The sequence below is a fragment of the Salvelinus namaycush genome, chromosome 4, assembly GCF_016432855.1.
Source record: "Salvelinus namaycush isolate Seneca chromosome 4, SaNama_1.0, whole genome shotgun sequence".
Taxonomy (NCBI): domain Eukaryota; kingdom Metazoa; phylum Chordata; class Actinopteri; order Salmoniformes; family Salmonidae; genus Salvelinus; species Salvelinus namaycush.
Window position 1 is genome coordinate 18,009,725 of NC_052310.1, and position 21,429 is coordinate 18,031,153.

At 42.4% G+C, this 21,429-nt stretch overlaps 3 protein-coding genes across 5 annotated transcripts in view; all 3 read left to right on the forward strand.

Annotated features, from left to right (window-relative positions):
* The first annotated feature begins 546 nt into the window (after positions 1–546).
* On the forward strand, positions 547–5,129 carry LOC120046262 (retinol dehydrogenase 13-like). The gene is made up of 7 exons (XM_038991342.1): positions 547–724; positions 1,015–1,133; positions 3,059–3,214; positions 3,454–3,558; positions 3,712–3,924; positions 4,085–4,186; positions 4,376–5,129. The coding sequence occupies exons 1-7, from the start codon at positions 660–662 to the stop codon at positions 4,711–4,713; spliced, it is 1,098 nt and encodes a 365-aa protein (XP_038847270.1). The 5' UTR covers positions 547–659; the 3' UTR covers positions 4,714–5,129.
* A 2,553-nt stretch (positions 5,130–7,682) lies between these two features.
* decr2 (2,4-dienoyl CoA reductase 2, peroxisomal) lies at positions 7,683–12,118 on the forward strand. Of its 3 annotated transcripts, none has more exons than XM_038990394.1 (10): positions 7,683–7,887; positions 8,482–8,602; positions 8,800–8,868; positions 9,304–9,355; positions 9,462–9,597; positions 10,019–10,143; positions 10,318–10,411; positions 10,614–10,718; positions 11,037–11,280; positions 11,632–12,118. In XM_038990394.1, the coding sequence occupies exons 2-9, from the start codon at positions 8,505–8,507 to the stop codon at positions 11,255–11,257; spliced, it is 900 nt and encodes a 299-aa protein (XP_038846322.1). In that variant the 5' UTR covers positions 7,683–7,887; positions 8,482–8,504; the 3' UTR covers positions 11,258–11,280; positions 11,632–12,118. The 3 variants fall into 3 exon arrangements, with proteins under 3 accessions (XP_038846322.1, XP_038846320.1, XP_038846321.1); XM_038990392.1 differs by having other exon boundaries at positions 11,037–11,225; XM_038990393.1 differs by having other exon boundaries at positions 8,486–8,602; positions 11,037–11,225.
* Positions 12,119–13,796: 1,678 nt separating this feature from the next.
* The window catches only part of LOC120046263 (rab11 family-interacting protein 3-like), a 45,213-nt gene continuing 37,580 nt past the window's right edge, over positions 13,797–21,429 (forward strand). The window contains exon 1 of the mRNA XM_038991343.1: positions 13,797–16,996. Coding sequence (XP_038847271.1) covers positions 15,323–16,996 — 1,674 coding nt within the window. The 5' untranslated portion in view covers positions 13,797–15,322. The remainder of the gene's footprint in view (positions 16,997–21,429) is intronic.

Below are 21,429 nucleotides of genomic sequence, written 5' to 3' on the forward strand. Positions count from 1 at the left end.
TGAGTTATAAATCTGTCATTCTCATTGAAAGCAAGTCTAAGAACAGGTAGGTAGATCTGTTCTATATGTGCTATTTTTATACTTCTGGTTCTTAAGTTTCGTTTTTGGCCCTAATAATGGGAGTCATTGTCCACAAGGCAGCACTATGGGCTGTCTAGTTCCTGCCTATCCTTTCTTTGGATTGATGGATGCATCTCAGCTGAATTGGGCATCGCTCTTCCTCGCTAGCTAATGAAGATTATGTCATAGAACAAAATGTATAAGATCTCCTAAACCTGTGTTGACCACAGACCTTAATTTCGGGGTTTATCCTACAAAACGCCATTCAATTCCCCATAAACTTTATCCAACTAACCATTGTGGATTATTTAGTGCCTACAAAAATACGTAATTACTATCTCTCTCCATAGCACCTTGAACATTTTGCGGTACAAGAGAGTAACGCCACAGTTATTATTAAAAAAAAGTGTTGCACTATAAGTCCCATAATGCTATTGGCGAATGTTTTCGTCGTGATTGGTCAGACGCCTGTGAACTGGATTGACGTGTATTACCGTGCGCCTTTAACCTTGTCAATGAGGATATTATGAAAGTCTCCTGTTTGTTCCCAGTTTTATAACCTGTCTTATGTTATTTGTGTGTGTAAATTTTCGTAAACGATGAGCAAATATATTCTGCCCGTCTCGGTCTTTGGAACAGTGTTTGGGTGCGCTGTTTTATTGAAGTGAGTAGCCTAAGAAACTCCTTCTCAAAAAGCTAGAAGAATCCTAACACAACTAACTTAACTATACCTTCTGCCATCAGCTTATGCACCTGGTTGACAAAGCTCCCCAATCCATCAGGAGTTTGATGTTATGAAACTGCCAGTGTCACAGTTAAAGATATATAATGCACAGTGCTATTTAACATTGCTACATTGCATTGCATGTTGTAATGTGTAGCCAAAACCTTTCTAAACCATCTTTAACAGCTTGTGTGTCACTCTGAATTATGATTGTGTCATTCTCCCCATAGGAGCCATGTTACTGGAGGCCCTTGTCCCAGTAAGGCTAAAATACCAGGGAAGACCGTGGTCATAACAGGAGCCAACACTGGGATTGGTAAAGAGACAGCCAAAGAACTGGCCAAGAGAGGTACAGAGAATTTGGCTACATCATAGCGGCAACTAACCACTTATTTTACTCAAGGGCTTATTAGTAGGCTACAGAGCACATATTTAGACAATGCAATTATATTCCATTCTGGTCACTGGCTATTATTATAGTTCTACGATTATTATTTAATGTTTGTCTTTACTATTGTGTGATTGGCTAGTTGTTACAAGTAATTCAAGCAACCATAATTGCTTAAGAAAACAGCCAGAACAACCTTAGTATTAATTATGAGTTAACTACAGTTGAAGTCGGAAGTTTACATACACCTTAGCCAAATACATTTAAACTCAGTTTTTCACAATTCCTGACATTTAATCCAATTAACAATTCCCTGTCTTAGGTCAGTTAGGATCACCACTTTATTTTAAGAATGTGAAATGTCAGAATAATAGTAGAGAGAATTATTTATTTCAGCTTGTATTTCTTTCATCACATTCCCAGTGGGTCAGAAGTTTACATACTCAATTAGTATTTGGTAGCATTGCCTTTAAATTGTTTAACTTGGGTCAAACGTTTTGGGTATCCTTCCACAAGCATCCCACAATAAGTTGGGTGAATTTTGGCCCATTCCTCCTGACAGAGCTGGTGTAACTGAGTCAGGTTTGTAGGTCTCCTTGCTCGCACACGCTTTTTCAGTTCTGCCCACACATTGTCTATGGGATTGAGGTCAGGGCTTTGTGTTGGCCACTCCAATACCTTGACTTTGTTGTCCTTAAGCCATTTTGCCACAACTTTGGAAGTATGCTTGGGGTCATTGTCCATTTGGAAGACCCATTTGTGACCAAGCTTTAACTTCCTGACTGATGTCTTGAGATGTTGCTTCAATATATCCACATAATTTCCCTTCCTCATGATGCCATCTATTTTGTGAAGTGCACCAGTCCCTCCTGCAGCAAAGCACCCCCACAACATGATGCTGCCACCCCCGTGCTTCACAGTTGGGATGGTGTTCTTCGGTTTGCAAGCCTCCCCTTTTTTCCTCCAAACATAACAATGGTCATTATGGCCAAACAGTATTATTTTTGTTTCATCAGACCAGAGGACATTTCTCCAAAAAGTATGATCTTTGTCCCCATGTGCAGTTGCAAACTGTAGTCTGGCTTTTTTATTGCGGTTTTGGAGCAGTGGCTTCTTCCTTGCTGAGCGACCTTTCAGGTTATGTCGATATAGGACTCATTTTACTGTGGATATAGATACTTTTGTAGCTGTTTCCTCCAGTATCTTCACAAGGTCCTTTGCTGTTGTTCTGGGATTGATTTGCACTTTTCGCACCTAAGTACGTTCATCTCTAGGAGACAGAACGCGTCTCCTTCCTGAGCGGTATGACGGCTGCGTGGTCCCATGGTGTTTATACTTGCGTACTATTGTTTGTACAGATGAACATGGTACCTTCAGGCATTTGGAAATTGGTCCCAAGGATGAACCAGACTTGTGGGGGTCTACAATTTTTTTTTCTATGGTCTTGGCTGATTTCTTTTAATTTTCCCATGATGTCAAGCAGAGGCACTGAGTTTGAAGGTAGGCCTTGAAATACATCCACAGGTACACCGCCAATTGACTCAAATGATGTCAATTAGCCTATCAGAAGCTTCTAGAGCCATGACATAATTTTCTGGAATTTCCCAAGCTGTTTAAAGGCACAGTCAACTTAGTGCATGTAAACTTATGACCCACCGGAATTGTGATACAGTGAAATAATCTGTCTGTAAACAATTGTTGGAAAAATTACTTGTGTCATGCACAAAGTAGATGTCCTAACCGACTTGCCAAAACTATAGTTTGTTGACAAGAAATTTGTGGAGTGTTTGAAAAACGAGTTTTAATGACTCCAACCTAAGTGTATGTAAACTTCCTACTTCAACTGTAGCTACTTTCCCATTTCCTATCCTTTTCCATCCAATCAGGTGGCCGAATCATTATGGGGTGCAGGGATATGGAGAAATGTGAGGCGGCTGCCAAAGAGATCCGGGGGCAGACACTGAATCCTCATGTTTACGCACGCCATATAGACCTGGCCTCCATCAAATCCATCCGCCAGTTTGCAGAGAGAGTCAACCAAGGTGAGTTAAAGTACGCACTGGAGAGACATCAACTCAAATGAGACCCATTGGAAGTAATGGCCACTTTATGAGTTGAGCTACACCCTATTCTCAGATAATGGTGTGTGTGTGTGTGTGTGTGTGTGTGTCTCTCTCTCTCTCTCTCTCTCTCTGTGTCTCTCTCTGTGTTTCTATCTGTGTCTCTCTCTGTATCTGTGTCTCTCTCTGTCTCTGTGTGTGTTTTCTTCATGTCGTTGCAGAGGAAAAGCATGTGGATGTGCTGATAAACAACGCAGGAGTTATGAGATGTCCAGCAGGGAAGACAGAGGATGGGTTTGACATACAGTTTGGAGTGAACCATTTAGGTACGTTCCTGAATACTCCCAAGTAGAGTGCACTTTCTGCAGGGTTTTATTTCGTACTGTTGCTTTACATTGTATTATAAATACATAGCTATAATATAGGAGCATATGGACATTGTCTTATGTTCATGTTACTGTGTTCCTCTGTTTCTTCAGGTCACTTCTTGCTGACCAATCTGCTGCTGGAAAAGCTGAAGGACTCTGCCCCTAGCAGAGTGGTCAACCTGACCTCTCTCGCCCACATCGTCGGGGAGATCGATTTCAACGACCTCAACTGGGACAATAAGAAGTTTGACACCAAACGGGCCTACTGCCAAAGCAAACTCGCCAACGTTCTATTCACAAGAGAACTGGCCCAAAGGCTAGAAGGTAACTCCAGTAGCTCTGTATGTGTGTGTGTGTGTGTTCTCTGTGTGGGTGGATAGGTTTGTACTCTGTTTGGGTAGGTTTGTTATTTTTGTGTTGTTGGGTTTGTATTTTCCATTGATTACAGTATTGATTACTGTGTTGTTAATCTTTGTTGTGACAGGTACTGGGGTCACTGTGAATTGCCTACACCCCGGGGTTGTTGCCACAGAGTTGGGGAGACACACTGGCCTCCACCAATCACAGTTCTCCAGCTCAGTGCTCAGTGAGTCCACCGCCTTCTCATTGTCTATTACACTTAGAGATCCACTCACGTGAAAATGTTTTCTAAACCATCATATCAGTTTAGATTAATAGGCTCAGTAGGTCATAGTTGAAGCTCCCAATCACTCAGGAAAAGTTATTTACAAAATGCCCCAAATGACCCCTAATGTCTCTCTGCCTCTCCCTGCAGGTCCGTTCTTCACCCTCCTAGTGAAGGGGCCAGAGCTGGGGGCCCAGCCTAGTGTCTATCTGGCCGTGGCCGAGGAGTTGGAGGGGGTTACGGGCTGCTACTACGACGTCATGATAGAGAAGGAGCCAGCACCCAAGGCCCTCGACCAGGAGGTGTCCCGGAGGCTGTGGGAGGCCAGTGCCAGGCTGATGGGGCTGGAGCAGGAGCAGGCACCATCAGCAGCAGTGCCAGCCTCAAATGGGGCCCAAGAGAAGCCCAGCACAGACCCAGACACAAAGATCATAGCCAAGCACGCACTGTCAGCGCTTGAGCAAACAGGAGTGAACCCTGGAGTATGAGCCCTGATATGGAAAGAAGTCACAGTGAACGGTTGACTTTGCATAGGCGCCATTTTCTCTCGACAAGAGCATGTACAATATGAAATCAGAGCTAGCTGGGGATTTCGATTATGGCTCGCGAGACATAGGCATATGCTACAGACTAATGCTTGATTTCACCTGGTTGTCCAATGTCCATACATCTGGAGATGTTATCAAGGCAATGATACAGAAGTGACTTGTCCAACAGCACAGTGAGTGTTGGCTTACAGTAGGTTCCAGAGGGAGCAGGTTTTCATTCCAACCAATGTCAAGTTATATTTGAATGTTAATTGAAGGTCTTGAATAATTATGGAAACCTTTCATGCCCAGATACTGAGACAGAAGGAAATGGAAATCACTGTTATTAAAGCAATTGTAATGTGTTATGAACTGAACACACAGGCTCAAGCTCAATGCATGTATTGTAATGAGTAAAGTATAATGTTGCCTCATATTATTTTTTACATTTAACATTTATTTAACTAGGCAAGTCGGTTGAGAAAAAAATCTTATTTACAATGACGGCCTACTCCGGACGACCATGGGCCAATTGTGCGCCGCCCAATGGGACTCCCAATCACAGCCGGATGTGATAGTCTGGATTCGAACCAGGGACTGTAGTGACGCCTCTTGCACTGAGATGCAGTGCCTTAGACCGCTGCGCCACTCGGAAGAAATAATTGCTTATCATTGATTATACTATTATTCACTGAGCTAATCTAACAATACTAGAGTGGCAGTCGGACTCAGAAAAGTGGATACGCAATAATGAGATACCTAGAGTTGCATTATAGATCCAAAACTTTAAAAATATATATTCTTGGATTTAATCAAAACATGATTAAGATAAGCACATACTGTGGAATCTGGAGCTGTATGTATGCTTTAACCCTGTCATGTTTGTTTGGGCTGGTTTATGTATTATTAATCGTTTGTGAGGAAGAGGGTTAGCGTTCTACAGGCTCTGCTAGTGTTTTAAAAACTGTAATCTGCCAATTACCACCACCTGGTGGTGAGCTATCAGACTCAAATGGAAACACATTTTGACCACTTATGTAATGAAGAAAATGGAGACCAAAGAAAACTTTTCTTAACCCCCCACAAAGCTTCTGCAAGCTTTGACTGTGTCTCACCAAAAAAATGTTACTTACATGTCTTGATGTTTTCCTGTAGCTACATTGTTGCTTTATAACAGCACATCACCTCACTATCTGGAGTCAGAAAACTGTTGATTAAACTGTCCAGGCTGGCATGCATTAATGGATACTGTTGGCATACACACAGCCTAAGTGCTTTGGATATATTAGCCCTGAACTGTCTGAGGGATCCATTTCACAGGGCTCTTCCTGTCAATAAAATCCCTAAATTCAGATTGAGAGAAAGCCATCCACCATCCGAATGTACTCTGATGAGCATCGATCCCTGGAAACGAATACCATTCACCAGCCAAATCTGGTGTCAGTTTACCAGCAATGACACTCCCTGGTGCCATCCTAAAAAGCTGAGGGTAATAGGAGATCAAGGATTTTCCACATCCCTCTGATTTGGAAAAGCAGGTAATGTTTTGTAAAGTGGAATACCAGAAAGACTTTTACATATGGTTATGAAGGGCCTTAAAAGAGACACTGTTATTGCTCTCCCTAAACATGCACAGATACATTTAGATTATTTAAAAATATATATATATTCTTTAATGGCCACCTAGAATATGGTGTTACGGAAACACTTTTGACAATGAGAACAATGACCTTTTTGTTTCTGTATCTTATCTGAAGGTTCTGCAGTGATTTATTCATTCTTGCCTTGAAGTAGAATTTAGAAACATGTCTGTGTGAGCCTTGAGGCATTTGTATACTGAACAAAATGTTTAACGCAACATGTAAAGTGTTGGTCCTATGTTTCATGAGCTGAAATAAAAGATGACAGAAATTTTCCCTATGCACAAAAAGCTTATTTCTCTAAAATTTTGTGCACGAATTTGTTTACATCCCTGTTATTGGGTATTTCCTTGCCAAGATAATCCATCCACCTGACAGGCGTGGCATATCTAGAAGCTGATTAAACAGCGTGGTCGTTACAGGTGCACCTTGTGCTGGGGACAATAAAAGGCCACTCTAAAATGTGCAGTTTTGTCACACAACACAATGCCACAGATGTCTCAAGTTTTGAGGGTGCGTGCAATTGGCATGCTGATTGCAGGAATGTCCCCCAGAGCTGTTGCCAGAGAATTTAATGTTCATTTCTCTACCATAAACCGCTTCTAACATCGTTTTAGAGAATTAGGCAGTACGTCCAACCGGCCTCACAACCGCAGATCAAGTGTAACACGTCAGCCCAGGACCTCCACATCCGGCTTCACCTGCGGGATCGTCTGAGACCAGTCACTCAAATTAAACGGAGTATTTCTGTTTGTAATAAAGCCCTTTTGTACAGGAGTTTCCCATCCATGCAGAGGATAGAAAATGTGTTCTTTGCTTATTCATAAAAATGCTGGGATAGAATATCTAGTGTTGTTTTTTCTGTTGAGATAATTAAACTATACAACAACAAAAAAATATATATATATACGCAACATGCAATAATTTCAACAATTTTACTGAGTTACATTTCATATAAGGAAATCAGCCAATTGAAATGAATTCAATAGGTTCTAATTTATCGGTTTCCCATGACTGGGCAGGGGTGCAGCCATGGGTGGGCCTGGGAGGGCAGTCTGAAGTGCTCGTGTGCAATAGTCTGTGAAGTGCTCTTGCACTACTAAACAACACCATTTAAAAAAAAAAACTTTGGCAAAAATTAAAGTCTACTAAACACATTTCCCATGACTGGACAGGGGCGCAGCCATGGGTGTTAGTTTTTCTCCACAGAATGACAGCATGAGTATGACGTTTGCGCTCTTGAACAGACCCCTCTTGAACTACATATCCCAAAATGCACTGGTCGTTTCACCAAAAAAAATAGGTTCAAGGTACAGTATTTTCATGACCAGAGAGCAAATTTTCTGTTTGACAATTTAGTGAATCTGTAAACGTCTTCAGTCGCAATTTGTGAAGTTAATCTGCAACAGAGTGCATTTGGTCGTCGAGAGACGTTTGTGCGTCGGTGTCATTAAAGAGCAAACGCTACAACAGGAAAAACACACCAACACTGTCGGTGAGTGCAACTTTACTATAGAGAGAACAATGAGCCAGATGTTTTACCGGATGTAGAAATCTGAAGCATCCGGTTGGCGTTTCCACTCAACACCGAATATGGTGATGAGAGGAAGCCCAGTGGCCGGCAGTGGGAGAAGACGGAGCGAGATGGATTTTGGACGACATTCAGCAAATTTTCTCATCTGATCTCAATACAGTTTTCTGTTCCCAAAACTAAAATATGTTACGAACATAGTACTTTGTGCCAAAGTTTCAAAAAAAATTGCGTTGTTTTGTAGTGCAAGGGCGAATTGAGATTCAGGCTAAGCGTTCTCTAACTGAAATACGCAAATACATGCAAGAACGCGCCAATAGGATCTCGTTAGCTCGTGCTTGTTCTGCCGACTATGATTAATTTTCTCCCATTGGAAACGTTTGGCTGTGGTCTATCTTTGGGTTTAAAAAAAATCTTTGACTTTACTTTGTCAACTTTAAATTCTTCCATGCATCTTCCGCTGCAGTCTGCAATGCAGCATATGTCCCAGCGATTGCTACATAGCACATTGCACAAAGTGTGCCTTAGAAGTGTAATAAATATATATTTTTGTTCCAGCCAGGCACATTTGGAACATCAGTATGGCAGAGCCACAGAGGGTGGGAGATTTGCCCGAGGATGTAGACACAGATGACTGCATGACTTCATACACTCACATTTACAGTCCAGATTTACTCAAGTAAGTGGAAATACAACCTTAACGTACCAACTGTACTTGAGCTGTGCATTGTAATTTTTTTAACAAAAGCAATGGCCAGTAGATTTTAAAGGGAAATGTTATTACCTTAAGTGATGTAATAGGAAAAGATGACAGACATAGTGCACTCTGTATAATACTGGTACTGTACATAATTTTTTAACAATATCTTTTCACAGAGACCAAGTGGCGTTCATAACTGGAGGGGGAACTGGAATTGGACTACGCATAGCTGAAGTGCTCATGAGGTACCTGGAGTCTCTTGACGTACTACTCCATGCTCCCTGAGACTGTACTTTAACCCTCTGGTTGGGTTATCACTGCCTGTGTCTGCCTATCTTCTCTCACCTCTTACCTATAGAGCATGTTACTCTTCACCTAAGATCTTGAATGATGCCTCTGTCACCTTTGGCTTCTCGGTACATCACATGATCTCAGCCTTAACTTTGCACCTTTCACTTGACATGTCCCTGCACCCCTCACCCCTCATCTAGCACATTCCCATGGCCTTGTACCCTGCCTGCACCTGGGACTGCTCACCTTATGCCACTGTGTTCTACCTATAGCTTACTTGTGTCATCCGCAAACCACCATTAGAGACGACTAAAACCTTATGCAGCATGTCATCACACACGGAACATCTTGCACCTCACCCCTAACCTCTCACCTTTCGTCTCTTTCAGGCACGGCTGTGACACAGTGATTGCCAGCAGAAACTTGGAAAAGCTGAAAGAGGTCGCTACCCTTATATCGTGTAGTAGACCAAACAAAAACGATGTTGATTTAATGTTGAATAAATGTTGATTTATCATGCTGATGTATAGTCTATGTTTTTTTCCAGGCTGCTAAGAAGCTGATGGCAGCGACAGGACGCCACTGTCTCCCTTTGACCATTGACGTGCGACAGCCCCAGACCATCTCCGCTGCAGTGGACGAGACGCTGAAAGACCTGGGCAGGATTGATATCCTCATTAATAGTATGTAGAACACACACGTGTGCACAGACATACATGCACCCATACAATAACATTGTAGGTTGGGGGGAAATTAAATTGACTCTGCTGTGAAATTGTGTGCGAAATTGATTTTAATGAAGCCATGACGGGGTGAAAGCAGTGTAATTTTGTTTAAATTATTACATTTTCTCAAGCTATGTCAATCTCTCTTTATCAACTGTTATCATATAGGCCTATTTCAGATCACAAAGCCATCATCTGTTCTGCCTTTTATCATTTTTGTTACGTTTATAACTTGATTTGCATTTCACAATATTTCAATCTCAGTCTTTCTTTACATTTGTACATTTTCTTTTTAATACCCAATTTTGAATGGAAACGTGTTAACGTTGGTTGTTTGAAATATGTAAGGAACTGTCTAGCGATCTATTTTATTTTATAGATGCTGCTGGGAACTTCCTGTGCCCTGCAACCTCCCTCTCCTTCAATGCCTTCAAGACAGTCCTGGAGATCGACACCATGGGTACATTTAACACCAGCAAGGTGGTCTATGAGAAGTGGTTCAAGGTATGCACTGAGATTTTTCAATCAATTTCCTTCAATCTAACTACCTACCTTTTCGCATGACTTGCATGGATATTCCTGTTTGTTTTTCATTGATGTGCTATTATCTCAGGTAGTCATGCTTCTGGTAAAATGTATGGATAGATAGACTTGATCTTGTCTGATGTTTGTGTTCAGGACCACGGGGGTGCCATTGTAAACATCTCTGCCACCCTCGGCTACAGGGGTCAGGCTCTCCAGGTGCATGCTGGCTCTGCCAAGGCTGCCAACGGTAAGAAACGTTACAGTGTTATAACTATATGATTGTTACTATATTGTTATGTTTTTATGGGGTTCTATCTATTTGGTAGAAGTAGCTGTAGTCTTTTGGTGATTCAGCACTATTTCTCAGATATAACAGCAAGCCCACTAACAACTTCCCCGCTCTTCATTCGTCCCACTACTCTTTTTCTTTTCACGTCTCTCTCCCTCAGATGCCATGACCAAGCACCTGGCTGTTGAGTGGGGACCAAGTGGGGTAAGGGTTAACACCCTGGCACCAGGTCCTATTTCTGGGACAGAGGGCTTCCGTAGACTGGGTAAGGATCTGTGGCTGCCTGGCTGGGATTTGATAAACATGTTTGGATTGATTAAGCCGTGTGCCAAATTCACACATGGCCACACATACTTTTTAGTGATAAATCTTGCCACTCTTCTCTACCTTTTAATGAAGTATGTTTTAGTATACACTTAAGTAGATCTAGGTAATTCTGTGTTATTTCTATGGTAGTGAGGTCAAAGTTATCAAGAGCAGAGCCTTAAGAGAGGTAAACTAAGTTAAGTCCTCTTCAGTCTCATTTTTCTTTGCCCAAAATACTTGTTCTCACCCCCCCTCCCCTCTCCTCCCCTCCATTCAGGTGGCAACAGAGCAGACAGCATGGGCGCCTTCTCATCCATTCCGCTGCAGCGGGCAGGCAACAAGACTGAGATGGCCCACAGCGTGCTGTTCCTGGCCAGCCGCGCCTCCTCCTATGTGACGGGCCACATCATGGTGGCTGACGGCGGGAGCTGGCTCACCTCAGCCAATGATGTGTCCATGCTGCTCGGTATTGCTTCCTCTCAGTCTGCTAAACTCTGACATGGCCCCTCTCCCCGTCCCAGGTGTGTAGTACAGGAAAGGAGGTGCAGCTGTAGGTCTAGGGGAAGAGGACGTTGTGAAGTGTGTTGTGGATAAGTAGAGTGCATTAATCTTTAATCTAGAAAAAAAAAATCTGCACTTTGTGACATCGGCTGATGTAAAATTTGATTGATTGATTGGAGTAAGTGGCATAGTTATAGGGGTAGTGTTTTGCCCTGAGTTGGGCATAACTGATTGCTTAATTTGTCTGGCTTGTGTTCCATTTTCTTCTGTGGCCTTTAGCCTAAGGACACTTTAGATAGAGAAGCATCGACTGTTATTATTTGATATGCAGATACTGTCTTCAAATTAAATTGTGTTTATTTTGCTTTCAGGCTATTGGTCAGCTGAACTGAAGAGAGACAAGTAGATGGTGAAGATGAAGTGGCAGATTTTGAATAATCTGCCAAATATAAATCAATGGATTTGCCGTGTATGATCTTTGAGACTAGAAAGCTACCATAGCTGATAGTGGTTAAGTGGACAATAGGAGGTAAACACCAAAATATTGACTAAAAATTATTGACCTAAAAAGACACATCACAGCCACATGTTGAAAACGGAATAGATTGGCCAAATCATGTTTCAAGCATTGGATAATGAGTTAATCCACACCATTAAAAAAAAAATCTAATTACTAACTACAATACCTACTTTGGATTAAGAATCAATATGTTGATGAACGTGATTAGTAAAATCGCGTTCTGTAGTTGTTGAACCATGTAGGCTAGTTGTTGAAATTACATTGTAAAGCACTTACAATTTCCATACACAATGTCCAGAACTTTTCCTAATAAACCTTGACATAATGACATTTAAAAACTCTGCCTCCATTTCAAATATCACAACACTTTTCTAACCTTATCATACATGTACTGAACTTGAGTATTCAAAATGACTCCTCCAAGCAAACACTGAGTTTTCACATTGCATGCCCTACTGTATGACCATATTGCTCTAGATAAATGGTGAACGAAACAGTCGCACCAATAGTATAGCCAGAAAGATAATACATTATTATTAATATGCATTAACTAAAATCTGCCAGAAGGGGGCGCCAACGTACAATGCAGTAGAAATTGGCACCTTTGCTTTGGATTCAATGTGTGTTGTGTTGCTAAGATGTTAAATTTGCCAATATACCCTTTACATTATTCGTTCACCATTATTATGCTAAACAAAGCCCAATAAAACCAAGAGCATTTAATCTATTGCCTACATGAGAAAGGCTGGGTACCACTCAGAATCACTGTTGGTGCTAGTTTAAGTCTTTTGGAGAATGTGCATGTCCATGGATGTAAAAATACACTACATTACCAAAAGTATGTGGACACCTGCTCGTGGAACATCTCATTCCAAAATCATGGGAACAATATGGAGTTGGTCACCCCTTTGTTGCTATAACAGCCTCCACTCCTCGGTGAAGGATTTCCACTAAATGTTGGAACATTGCTGTGGGGACTTGCTTCCATTCAGAGCTTTAGTAAGGTCGGGCACTGATGCTGGGCGATTAGGCCTGACTCGCAGTCAGTGTTCCAATTCATCCCAAAGGTGTTCGATGGGGTTGAGGTCAGGGTTCTGCAGGCCAGTCAAGTTCTTCTACACCAATCTCAAAAAACATTTCTGTGTGGACCTCACTTTGTGCATGGGGGCATTGTCATTCTGAAACAGAAAAGGGCCTTCCCCAAACTGTTGCCACAAAGTTAGAAGCACAGAATTGTCCAGAATGTCATTGTATGCTGTAGCGTTAAGATTTCCCTTCACTGGAAATAAGGGGCCTAACCCGAACCATGAAAAACAACCCCAGACCATTATCCCTCGTCCACCAAACTTTACAGTTGACACCATACATTGGGGCAGGTAGCTCGAGAGAATGCATTTGCACTGCTCCAGGGTCCAATTGCAGTGAGCTTTACACCACTCCAGCCGAGGCTTGGCATTGCGCATGGTGATCTTAGGCTTGTGTTCGGCTGCTCGGCCATGGAAATCCATTTCATGAAGCTCCCGATTAACAGTTATTGTACTGACGTTGCTTCTAGAGACAGTTTGGAACTCTTTAGTGAGTGTTGCAATCGAGGACAGACGATTTTTACATGCTAAGTGCTTTAGCACACAGCCGTTGTGTGACTGAGCTCTTAAGTAAGGCCATTCTACTGCCAATGTTTGGCTATGGAGATTGCATGGCTGAGTGCTCGAGTTCATACACCTGTCAGCAACGGGTATGGCTGAAATAGTTGAATCCACTCATTTTAAGGGTTGTCCACATACTTTTGTATATATAGTGTATGAAATAAACAATGGTTAGACAATGCAATTAAAAGCCTACACAGGTATTTTGCATCGTATTTTGGACTGCGGTTCGTTCTGTGCGCGTGCGTGAAACGTCACCGCTATATGCGGCTGAGGGATGGCTAGGGCCGGGCATTTGCTGCTGATGCTGTTGACAGTGTTAACGGCCTCTGCGCTCCTTTATATCGTTATACCTCAGTGCTGTAATCACGGTTTAGAAATGTGGCAACATATTTTGTATGTTTGACACATACAGAAGCATCTTCAGACGGAGAATCATGTCTTTGGAGAGCGTTAGGATGGTAAATACATTTCGGGAGGCCGGGAGAAGCTGAAGAAATTTTAAGCAAGCAGACTGAATTTGTTCCTGACACAGGTGGATGATTGTTGGATTCGAAACGTCTGGAGAAAAACACAAAACGCGGATGTAAATGAGAATTATCGTCAGAACTAATAAACTGACTTAAATGGGAAAAGGAAATTAGCTGAAGGTCTTCATATTCAGTCTAATTTTGCTTCAGAATCAGAGACTGACGAATTGGCTCGTTAGCTAGCTAGTTAACAAGCTAACTAGCTCGAGCTTCCTTCAGGATATTATAGGGATGCTCGGACGCCTTAGCGTTAAATCAATGTTAATATTGCCAAACATGTTATTGTCAGTCAGCAAGCATTGGCATGCTTTACTACATGGAGTTCAGCGTTGCTAGCTAACTAAATTAGCAAGTTAGCTATTTATTTACTCGAAGGTTGGCGTATTATAATCCACTGTCAAGTTAAACACATCTCGCATTGGCTAAAAGCTAGCTAGCTGGTTAAACGTTGGTGATATTATTGCATCCAATTTATAGCATGAATCCCATGTTCTGCTTATTTTCAGACTGAAGTGTTTGGCAGTCAGCTGTATTAGCAAGACGATGCTTGACAACAACCGGGGCAACTGACAGCTAAAATTAGTCCGTCCCAATGATGCTGGAGATGGGGACAGTGAATTTATGTTTTAGATAGCACGCCGTGTTTATCATTTGCTTCCGTTTTCCTTGATCAGGTTTGACCATTTTCTATCAAGCTAAACTGATCAATTCCCTTACTATCACAGGAACTCATCTTTTTGTGTGTGATGTCACTTCATATTTTCTTGTAATATCATAGTCCTCGTATGACATTGGCATGGAATTAGAATGCTAACTATTAGAATGGAGTAATTTAATAGGATCGAAATGGACATTAGCATGTTGCCCCAGTAATAGTTTGGTTCTTAGAACATTTCTATTTAGTCTGTGCTATTTTGCTAAGCCACATGTCACAAATGAATGTTGCATTCTAAAGTATACATCAAAGTTCATAATTCTATGGAATGAATTATACGTTTTTCTTAAAATGCACATTGGATTAGTTGACAACATTTAAAAAATGCAGGGTTAGTCACTGTAAATGCATGAGTAGTGGATAATTTAAGGCAACATCAACAATTATGGGAAGTAGACAAATCAATGAATATAGGGAGTGCACTGGTTATAAGCACTAAGGTGTTTACACAGTGCTGAGATGTCATAAATTCAGAGCTAGACAGGCAGGTTTTTATTTACCATCATGCAAAATTTGCCTATGGATCTAATCAAGGATGTCAACTACCATGTGTAGAATAACAATATTGAAATTGAGAAAGAATTGGATTTTGACTTTCATGTAAGAGGAATTATAAGCTTTCTCAAATTTGCTCAGGAATTATCTACTTAAATGGAACAGACTCTGATGTCTAGCCCTCTGGGGCATTCTGAGTGGGATCCAGAAGGCACAAGCTCCCATGGATTCATCCTCTTGGATTCAGATAAAGGAGCCATAATGCCTCAGAGAAAAGGTGGTCAGACAGCTTTGGATTTCCAGAAGGTTGACCAGGATGTATCTCTATGCCTGGAAGAGCTTTTCCAGGAGAACGCCTTAAATTTAGACAGTCTTTTCAGGACCTCCAGTTACTCTGGTGGAGACAAGATTTTGCCATGGGAGGGAGATCAATCTAATCATTCCCAAGATGTTCCCCTGGACAAACCTTCAGAGTTATCGCCTCTCAAAGACAAAATTGAGGAACACAACAATGTAAGTGACAGTCCTCTACCCTGGCTGTTATTCTCCAAAACCACTGATTTGCTCAGGGACAACTCGGTGTGCGAGGAACTAAATTCCCTGCAAGATCCACCTGTGAGTTACACAGACTCTGTTAACAGTCACAAGGAGCTGATAACCCTCAGTGAACCTCCTTCCCCTGTGAAGGTTTCAGATAGGACTCCAGATACCAACACAGAGGCTTCCTCTTTGTTGGTAGATCACCTCTCATCTGAACACTTCCCCTTCTCCCCCAGCCCTGCCCCTTCAAGTGAGGTGAACCCACAGGGTGTCAGTAAGGAGCTTTTACTCCTGTCACTGGATGAGGACAGTGGCTTCCCTCCTCCCTTACAGGGCGGGGAGACTGTGTCACCTGAAACCGGGGACAAAGGTTTATTCCTGGAACCTGTGACTGATCTACCCACAGTCAGTAACAGTACCCCTGAAGGTTTACCTGAGAGCAGCTTCTCACACGACGCCATACCTACTGACTGCGCTAGCGAATCGCCAGGGGTTCAGGTGGGATCTGTGCCTTTGCTGGATCTGGAGGTTCCTGACTGTGACAGCAGCCTCAGCCTCTGCCCTACTCCTCTTGAGTCACCTACCTGCACGGGTGCATCACCTGCAGAGGATTCAGAGCAGGAACACACGTTGGCTACTTCAATCCTGACTATATCAGAGCACAGAGGTGAGGGGGACTCGTCCCTCCTTCTGAACTCTTCACCATCGATTGAACCCCCGTCGCCAAAGTTCCTTTCCAACAGAGATGCTTCGGTCCTTGGTCACCTGCCCAGTGGCTGCAGCTCCGAGGAGAATGGCCCCCAATATTTGATGGAAGACAAAATTATTTTTGATTTGACCAAACATGAGGGAGAGGAGGAAATGGCTCTGGATCAGTGCTTGACCTCAGACGTGCTGCCCGATGAGGAAACGTGGGACTTGAAACCACCTGAGGCTATACAGGGTGACAGTGTTCCTGCCTTACAAACTGAACTGCACGATGGGGAAAGGTTGGCAGACTTGGACCTGTTTGCCGGAACCACAGGTTGTCACAAACGTGAATGTTTTGATTGCCCAGTTCTGGAGTTGAATGGTTTGTCTTCTGACTCTGGATGGACTAGTGAACAAACAGTAGAGACGCTGTCACTCTCTAAGATGGTGGGGTCTGACTCCATGGTCCCCATAGTGAATCGGAGAGAGGAAGACCCGTCACCTCTGAAGGCAGTGTTTGACGCTCTGGACCAGGATGGGGATGGATTTGTACGCATTGAGGAGTTTATGGAGTTTGCTGCTGCCTATGGGGCTGACCAGGTGAGACGCACCTCTTTTTAGATTTTTGTCTGTGCATTGTTTTTGCTATTCAGTTCCTAGTCAGTGCATGAAGGAGTGTAAGGTCATGGTGAATTGGTCATCTGAAAGGGTTCTGCATGCGTGTTAACCTAGAGATCATAAGACTCATTCTGTTTAAAATATTTACTATTGATTTTCCGCTTTACTGTAGAGCTTCCTGTAAAAGCTTAGTTAATTCCATCAACTGTAATCCATCCTTCAGTGTTTCCTCAAAGGGCGAGAGGCTTTTATTTGTATGCTATTTTGTAACAGAGACTTGGCAGCCAAGCTAACTGGTAGGCCTCTGTTAATGCCCATTATTACAACTAGTTTCAGATTAAGAGGAGCCTAGATTATAAACGTCAGGTAACATGTTTTCACGTGGGATAGGCATACATTCTTATTTGTTATTTTCCATGAAGAGGGAACGCACTGGGGGGATTTGTTACCCCAAAATGCAATAGAACCTAGGAAACCTGAGCACTTGGAATTTGGTGTACGATACTGAAGAACACCGGGCAATTTAAAAAAAAAAATTTAAACCCTAAACGTAGCCTAAATGACGACAGAGGGCGATATTGAGTCATGTCGTTTTACCGTCCAAACTCATTGTATGCAGCCTGCAATACATTCGTATCCCTTGTAGACCGTACCTAAAACATTCTCTATTGACTTAGATAGGCTTAGATTTCCTCCTTAACTTTATTTAATGGCGAGAAGGCTGAAAAAAAGGGAAATATGCATACTTTCCTTGTGAATCACCATTTTTCACCACCATGGTGGCAAATGCCAATCCTGGTTGTGTATCGTGTTCAGCCAATCAAGTTGCAGTAGTCTTTTTTTTAACCGTTAACCTAACGCAGCGCTGTATCGTGGAAAACTAAGACTGTTCTCAGGGCGGATCTGCCGGTTTTGACTAGCAGAAGTGAATTTTCGCAGCAGGTTAGGAGAATTAACGTGGCAGGTTAGGGTTAGCTAAAATGCTAAAAATTGTCTCTGGCGTGACTCGAACATATCTAGCAACAACCAGGTCTGCCCTGAGAACAGTCTTGGTTTCCACTAATGCGATGAAACCCTTCGTCTGATAGTTTCAACCGTATTGGCTGAACGCGATACACAACATCCGGGATTAACATTTAGCCACTCTAGCATGGTGATGGAAATGGTGTTTCATAAGTAAAGTACTTATTTAAGGTTAAGGAGGAAATTGAAGCCCATGCAGCCTGAATGGAGAATGTATTTTTTATTTGCACGAATTGGTTCACGAGGGATACGAATGTATTGCTGGCTGCATACAATGCGTTTGGACGGTAAGATGACATGACGCAATACTGCCATCTGCCGGCCGTTGGGCTACCCTAAACACAAACCTTCAGCTTTGCATTTATCAGCAATAACAGTAAACTAGGCTACAATAGGTCACAAAGGGTTTGTGAACACACTATTGAAACATGATCAGACAAGGCTTGAGAGTAATTTCATGCTCTATAGCTTGGGTTTGAAATTATCAGAGGATGAACCCGGGTCACTTATTCCCGTTAAACCCAGAGAATGCTTGTTGGCCAATGGATTTGAGAATAGATTTGGCCAACACTGCCACTCATTCTTAACCTTGTTTTGATTAATATTTTGCCTAATCTCTCATTGGTCAGTGTTCAATAGCTGGGATTTGGCATGAAAATTGTGATAAATCTGAAGGAAAATATACAGGCTGAAATTAATTCTGACAGGACAGGCCTGGTACCTCCAGCCCTCTTATTCTACAAAAGAAGCCACGAAGATGGTCAAATCTGCCCATAGGCAACATACCTCACTCCATTGTACTGGATAATCTCATGTGTAATGGCTGCTCCATCCTGCCCCAGCTATGACCTTCAGCCATTCTCCATCCCAGGCATATTGCTTTACACCCAAACGTATCACTTAAATTCTGTGGTTTTACTTCGCTAGGAAGTGAGGCCAATTAAAGAAAAACAATAAATGCCTTCCACAGCTGTTGGACGGTGTAAAATAAATAATTTGATTGGCATCCATCCCTTTTTGTGAAAATAATTGTATGTGGGTATAGGCTAGAGTTTCCCCCTTCGTTTTTTTTCATAGTTCATTGGTTTTACTCAGAATCCACCCTGCTTTATTTCTCTGCAAGGCCATGGAGTTAATTTTATTATTTGTCTACGAGGACATGGCTGGGCCAAGGTGTTGGATGTGGTTATATGTACACGAACTCAGTACAAACAATAAAGTTAAAAAAGTGTCAGGTTCATTCCTCTGTTGTCCAACATTCTTGCCTTTTGTGCCAGTCACAAAAGTATGTTTATAACAAGTACTCCTTACTTCCTGTAAGCACCCAACCTTTCAGTTGCAAATAATGGGCGAAAGGTTGGATGCAAATACCATTGTAACTGGTGACACACACATTCGCGATTAATGATCTTTTCAATGATTACCATTCCGTATAGGCCTACTTCAGCACATTTAGCCTATCTTGCCAATTGTAGGCTAGAACAGAATTTTAGGACTGACCCTGAATGTGGTTGCTGAAAGGAAGATCTTGGAATGTGGGGTGGGGTGGGGTGGGGGGGGTTTAGGCAATTAAAGAACTTCCGTTGTAGCTTTATCCACAATTCTTTCAGAGGAGACATTCTATTTTGTTAACCTCATTTCCCTGATTTTAGATTTTACCATGACATTTTAAGCACAGATGCACTCTACATTATACAAGATAGTTAGTGCGTAGTGGTTGGCAAACGAAAGTCACTCGAGTCAAACCACCATTTAGGCCTAGTCAAAACATTTGACAGTGATTTATTTGCAACGGGAACAGGATAGATTAGCAGGCTCTATTGCTGGCTGACTAATCGTCTCTTTAAATCCCCTTCCCCCAGTTCATAACACCATTGTCAGCCCTGTTTTTTCCTGTACACCCCGTAGGTATCTCTGGCTCCCCAGACTGAGTGGTTAGGGAGGATTAAGTAGAACGTTGTATTTCCCCAGAGTCAGAGGGGCTGAAATGTGTAGGGTACCATCACCTCCCTATGACCCCGTTTTCTGAGAGGGAGGGGGGACTGCTTCCCTCTGGACCATCACCACGAGGTACCATATCTTGTTTTTTTATGGCGCAAGATAAATGAACATGACATTTGGGAAACCCTCCCAGATCGCTGGTGTAGTCTAACTCCGTGTTATTCCATGGTGTTTGGTTTCTGGTGGCCTCTTCCACGAGTAGCTCCATAGTATCCTTGTGGTTTTCCTGACATCCATGTTTATCAAGGATTTGTTTTGGATCGCAAACCAGGTTGTGCAGATTTGATTACCTCAGTGTCTCTCGTTGAGCTGAGGTATTGCATGTCTGGTTTCCATGAGCTGTGGGAAAGCTTGCGCCCTTTACAGCTTATTCAATTGCTTCTCAGATGTCCGCCTGGCCTATCATGACTAGAGAGAGAGATGGGCTTAGACTGGTTTGCGTTCTTCATTAAGGAAAGTAAGCAAGCAGTAGACAGACTTATCTCTAGAATTTGAAGAATGTTATTTAATGACCTTATGAGTGGGTTTTGTATTTATCGATTCAAGGACAGTTTGGCATAGTCCTAGTTAGTGACACAAATTTTCCACCCAGTAGGATAGACAGACCTATAAAACCCATAGAAGCCCACCTAACTTTCCATTTGGTTTCGGGTGAAAGGACAATGTGACTAGGCCTAGCTATATACAGATAAAACTTAGGCCTAGTTATTCCCTCCTTGCTCGGTGGTAATACAAGCTTCTGAGTAACTAGGTTGCAGAAATGCAATGGTCTTTCTGGTGTCTGCACCACTATTCATGTGAAGGATGCCATTTCATAAACAAAATATACCCTATAAAAAGTCAATAGAAAGTGGTGTTCAGCATGACAGTGTGGGCAATGGGCATATACAATTTGTTTACAGCAACTTATTTTATGTGGTACACTTTGTCTGTCCTTGTGGATTTTTATTGTGCCTGTAAGCTTCACAAATCATTTTATTTTCCTTGTGGTGGAAGCGCTTGGCAAATCTCATGTACCTAAAAACATTTCACAGGTAGGTCTGAGCAGAGGAGAATTAATATCTAACCTAGCTAACTTTACACTGCTACGTTCTGCATAGGACATTCCCTGCGTTGATAGTTGTAGACGAGGGAAGCTATTGCATGTACAGTATGATATCAGATATCTAATATTTGCATGGATGTCCTAATCCGTTAATGGGGCCTCAGAGTTGAATGCAAATCCCATCCCGGAAACATTCCAGGAAGAGGTGTGTGTGACAATCAGGCAACCGTGTGGATCGGAGGAGAGAAAAGGGAACAGGAAGAGTTTGTAGAACATGGAGCTTGCAATGCCAGGGTTGTGGATTCGATTCCCATGGGGGACCAGTATGAAAAAAGTATGAATGTAT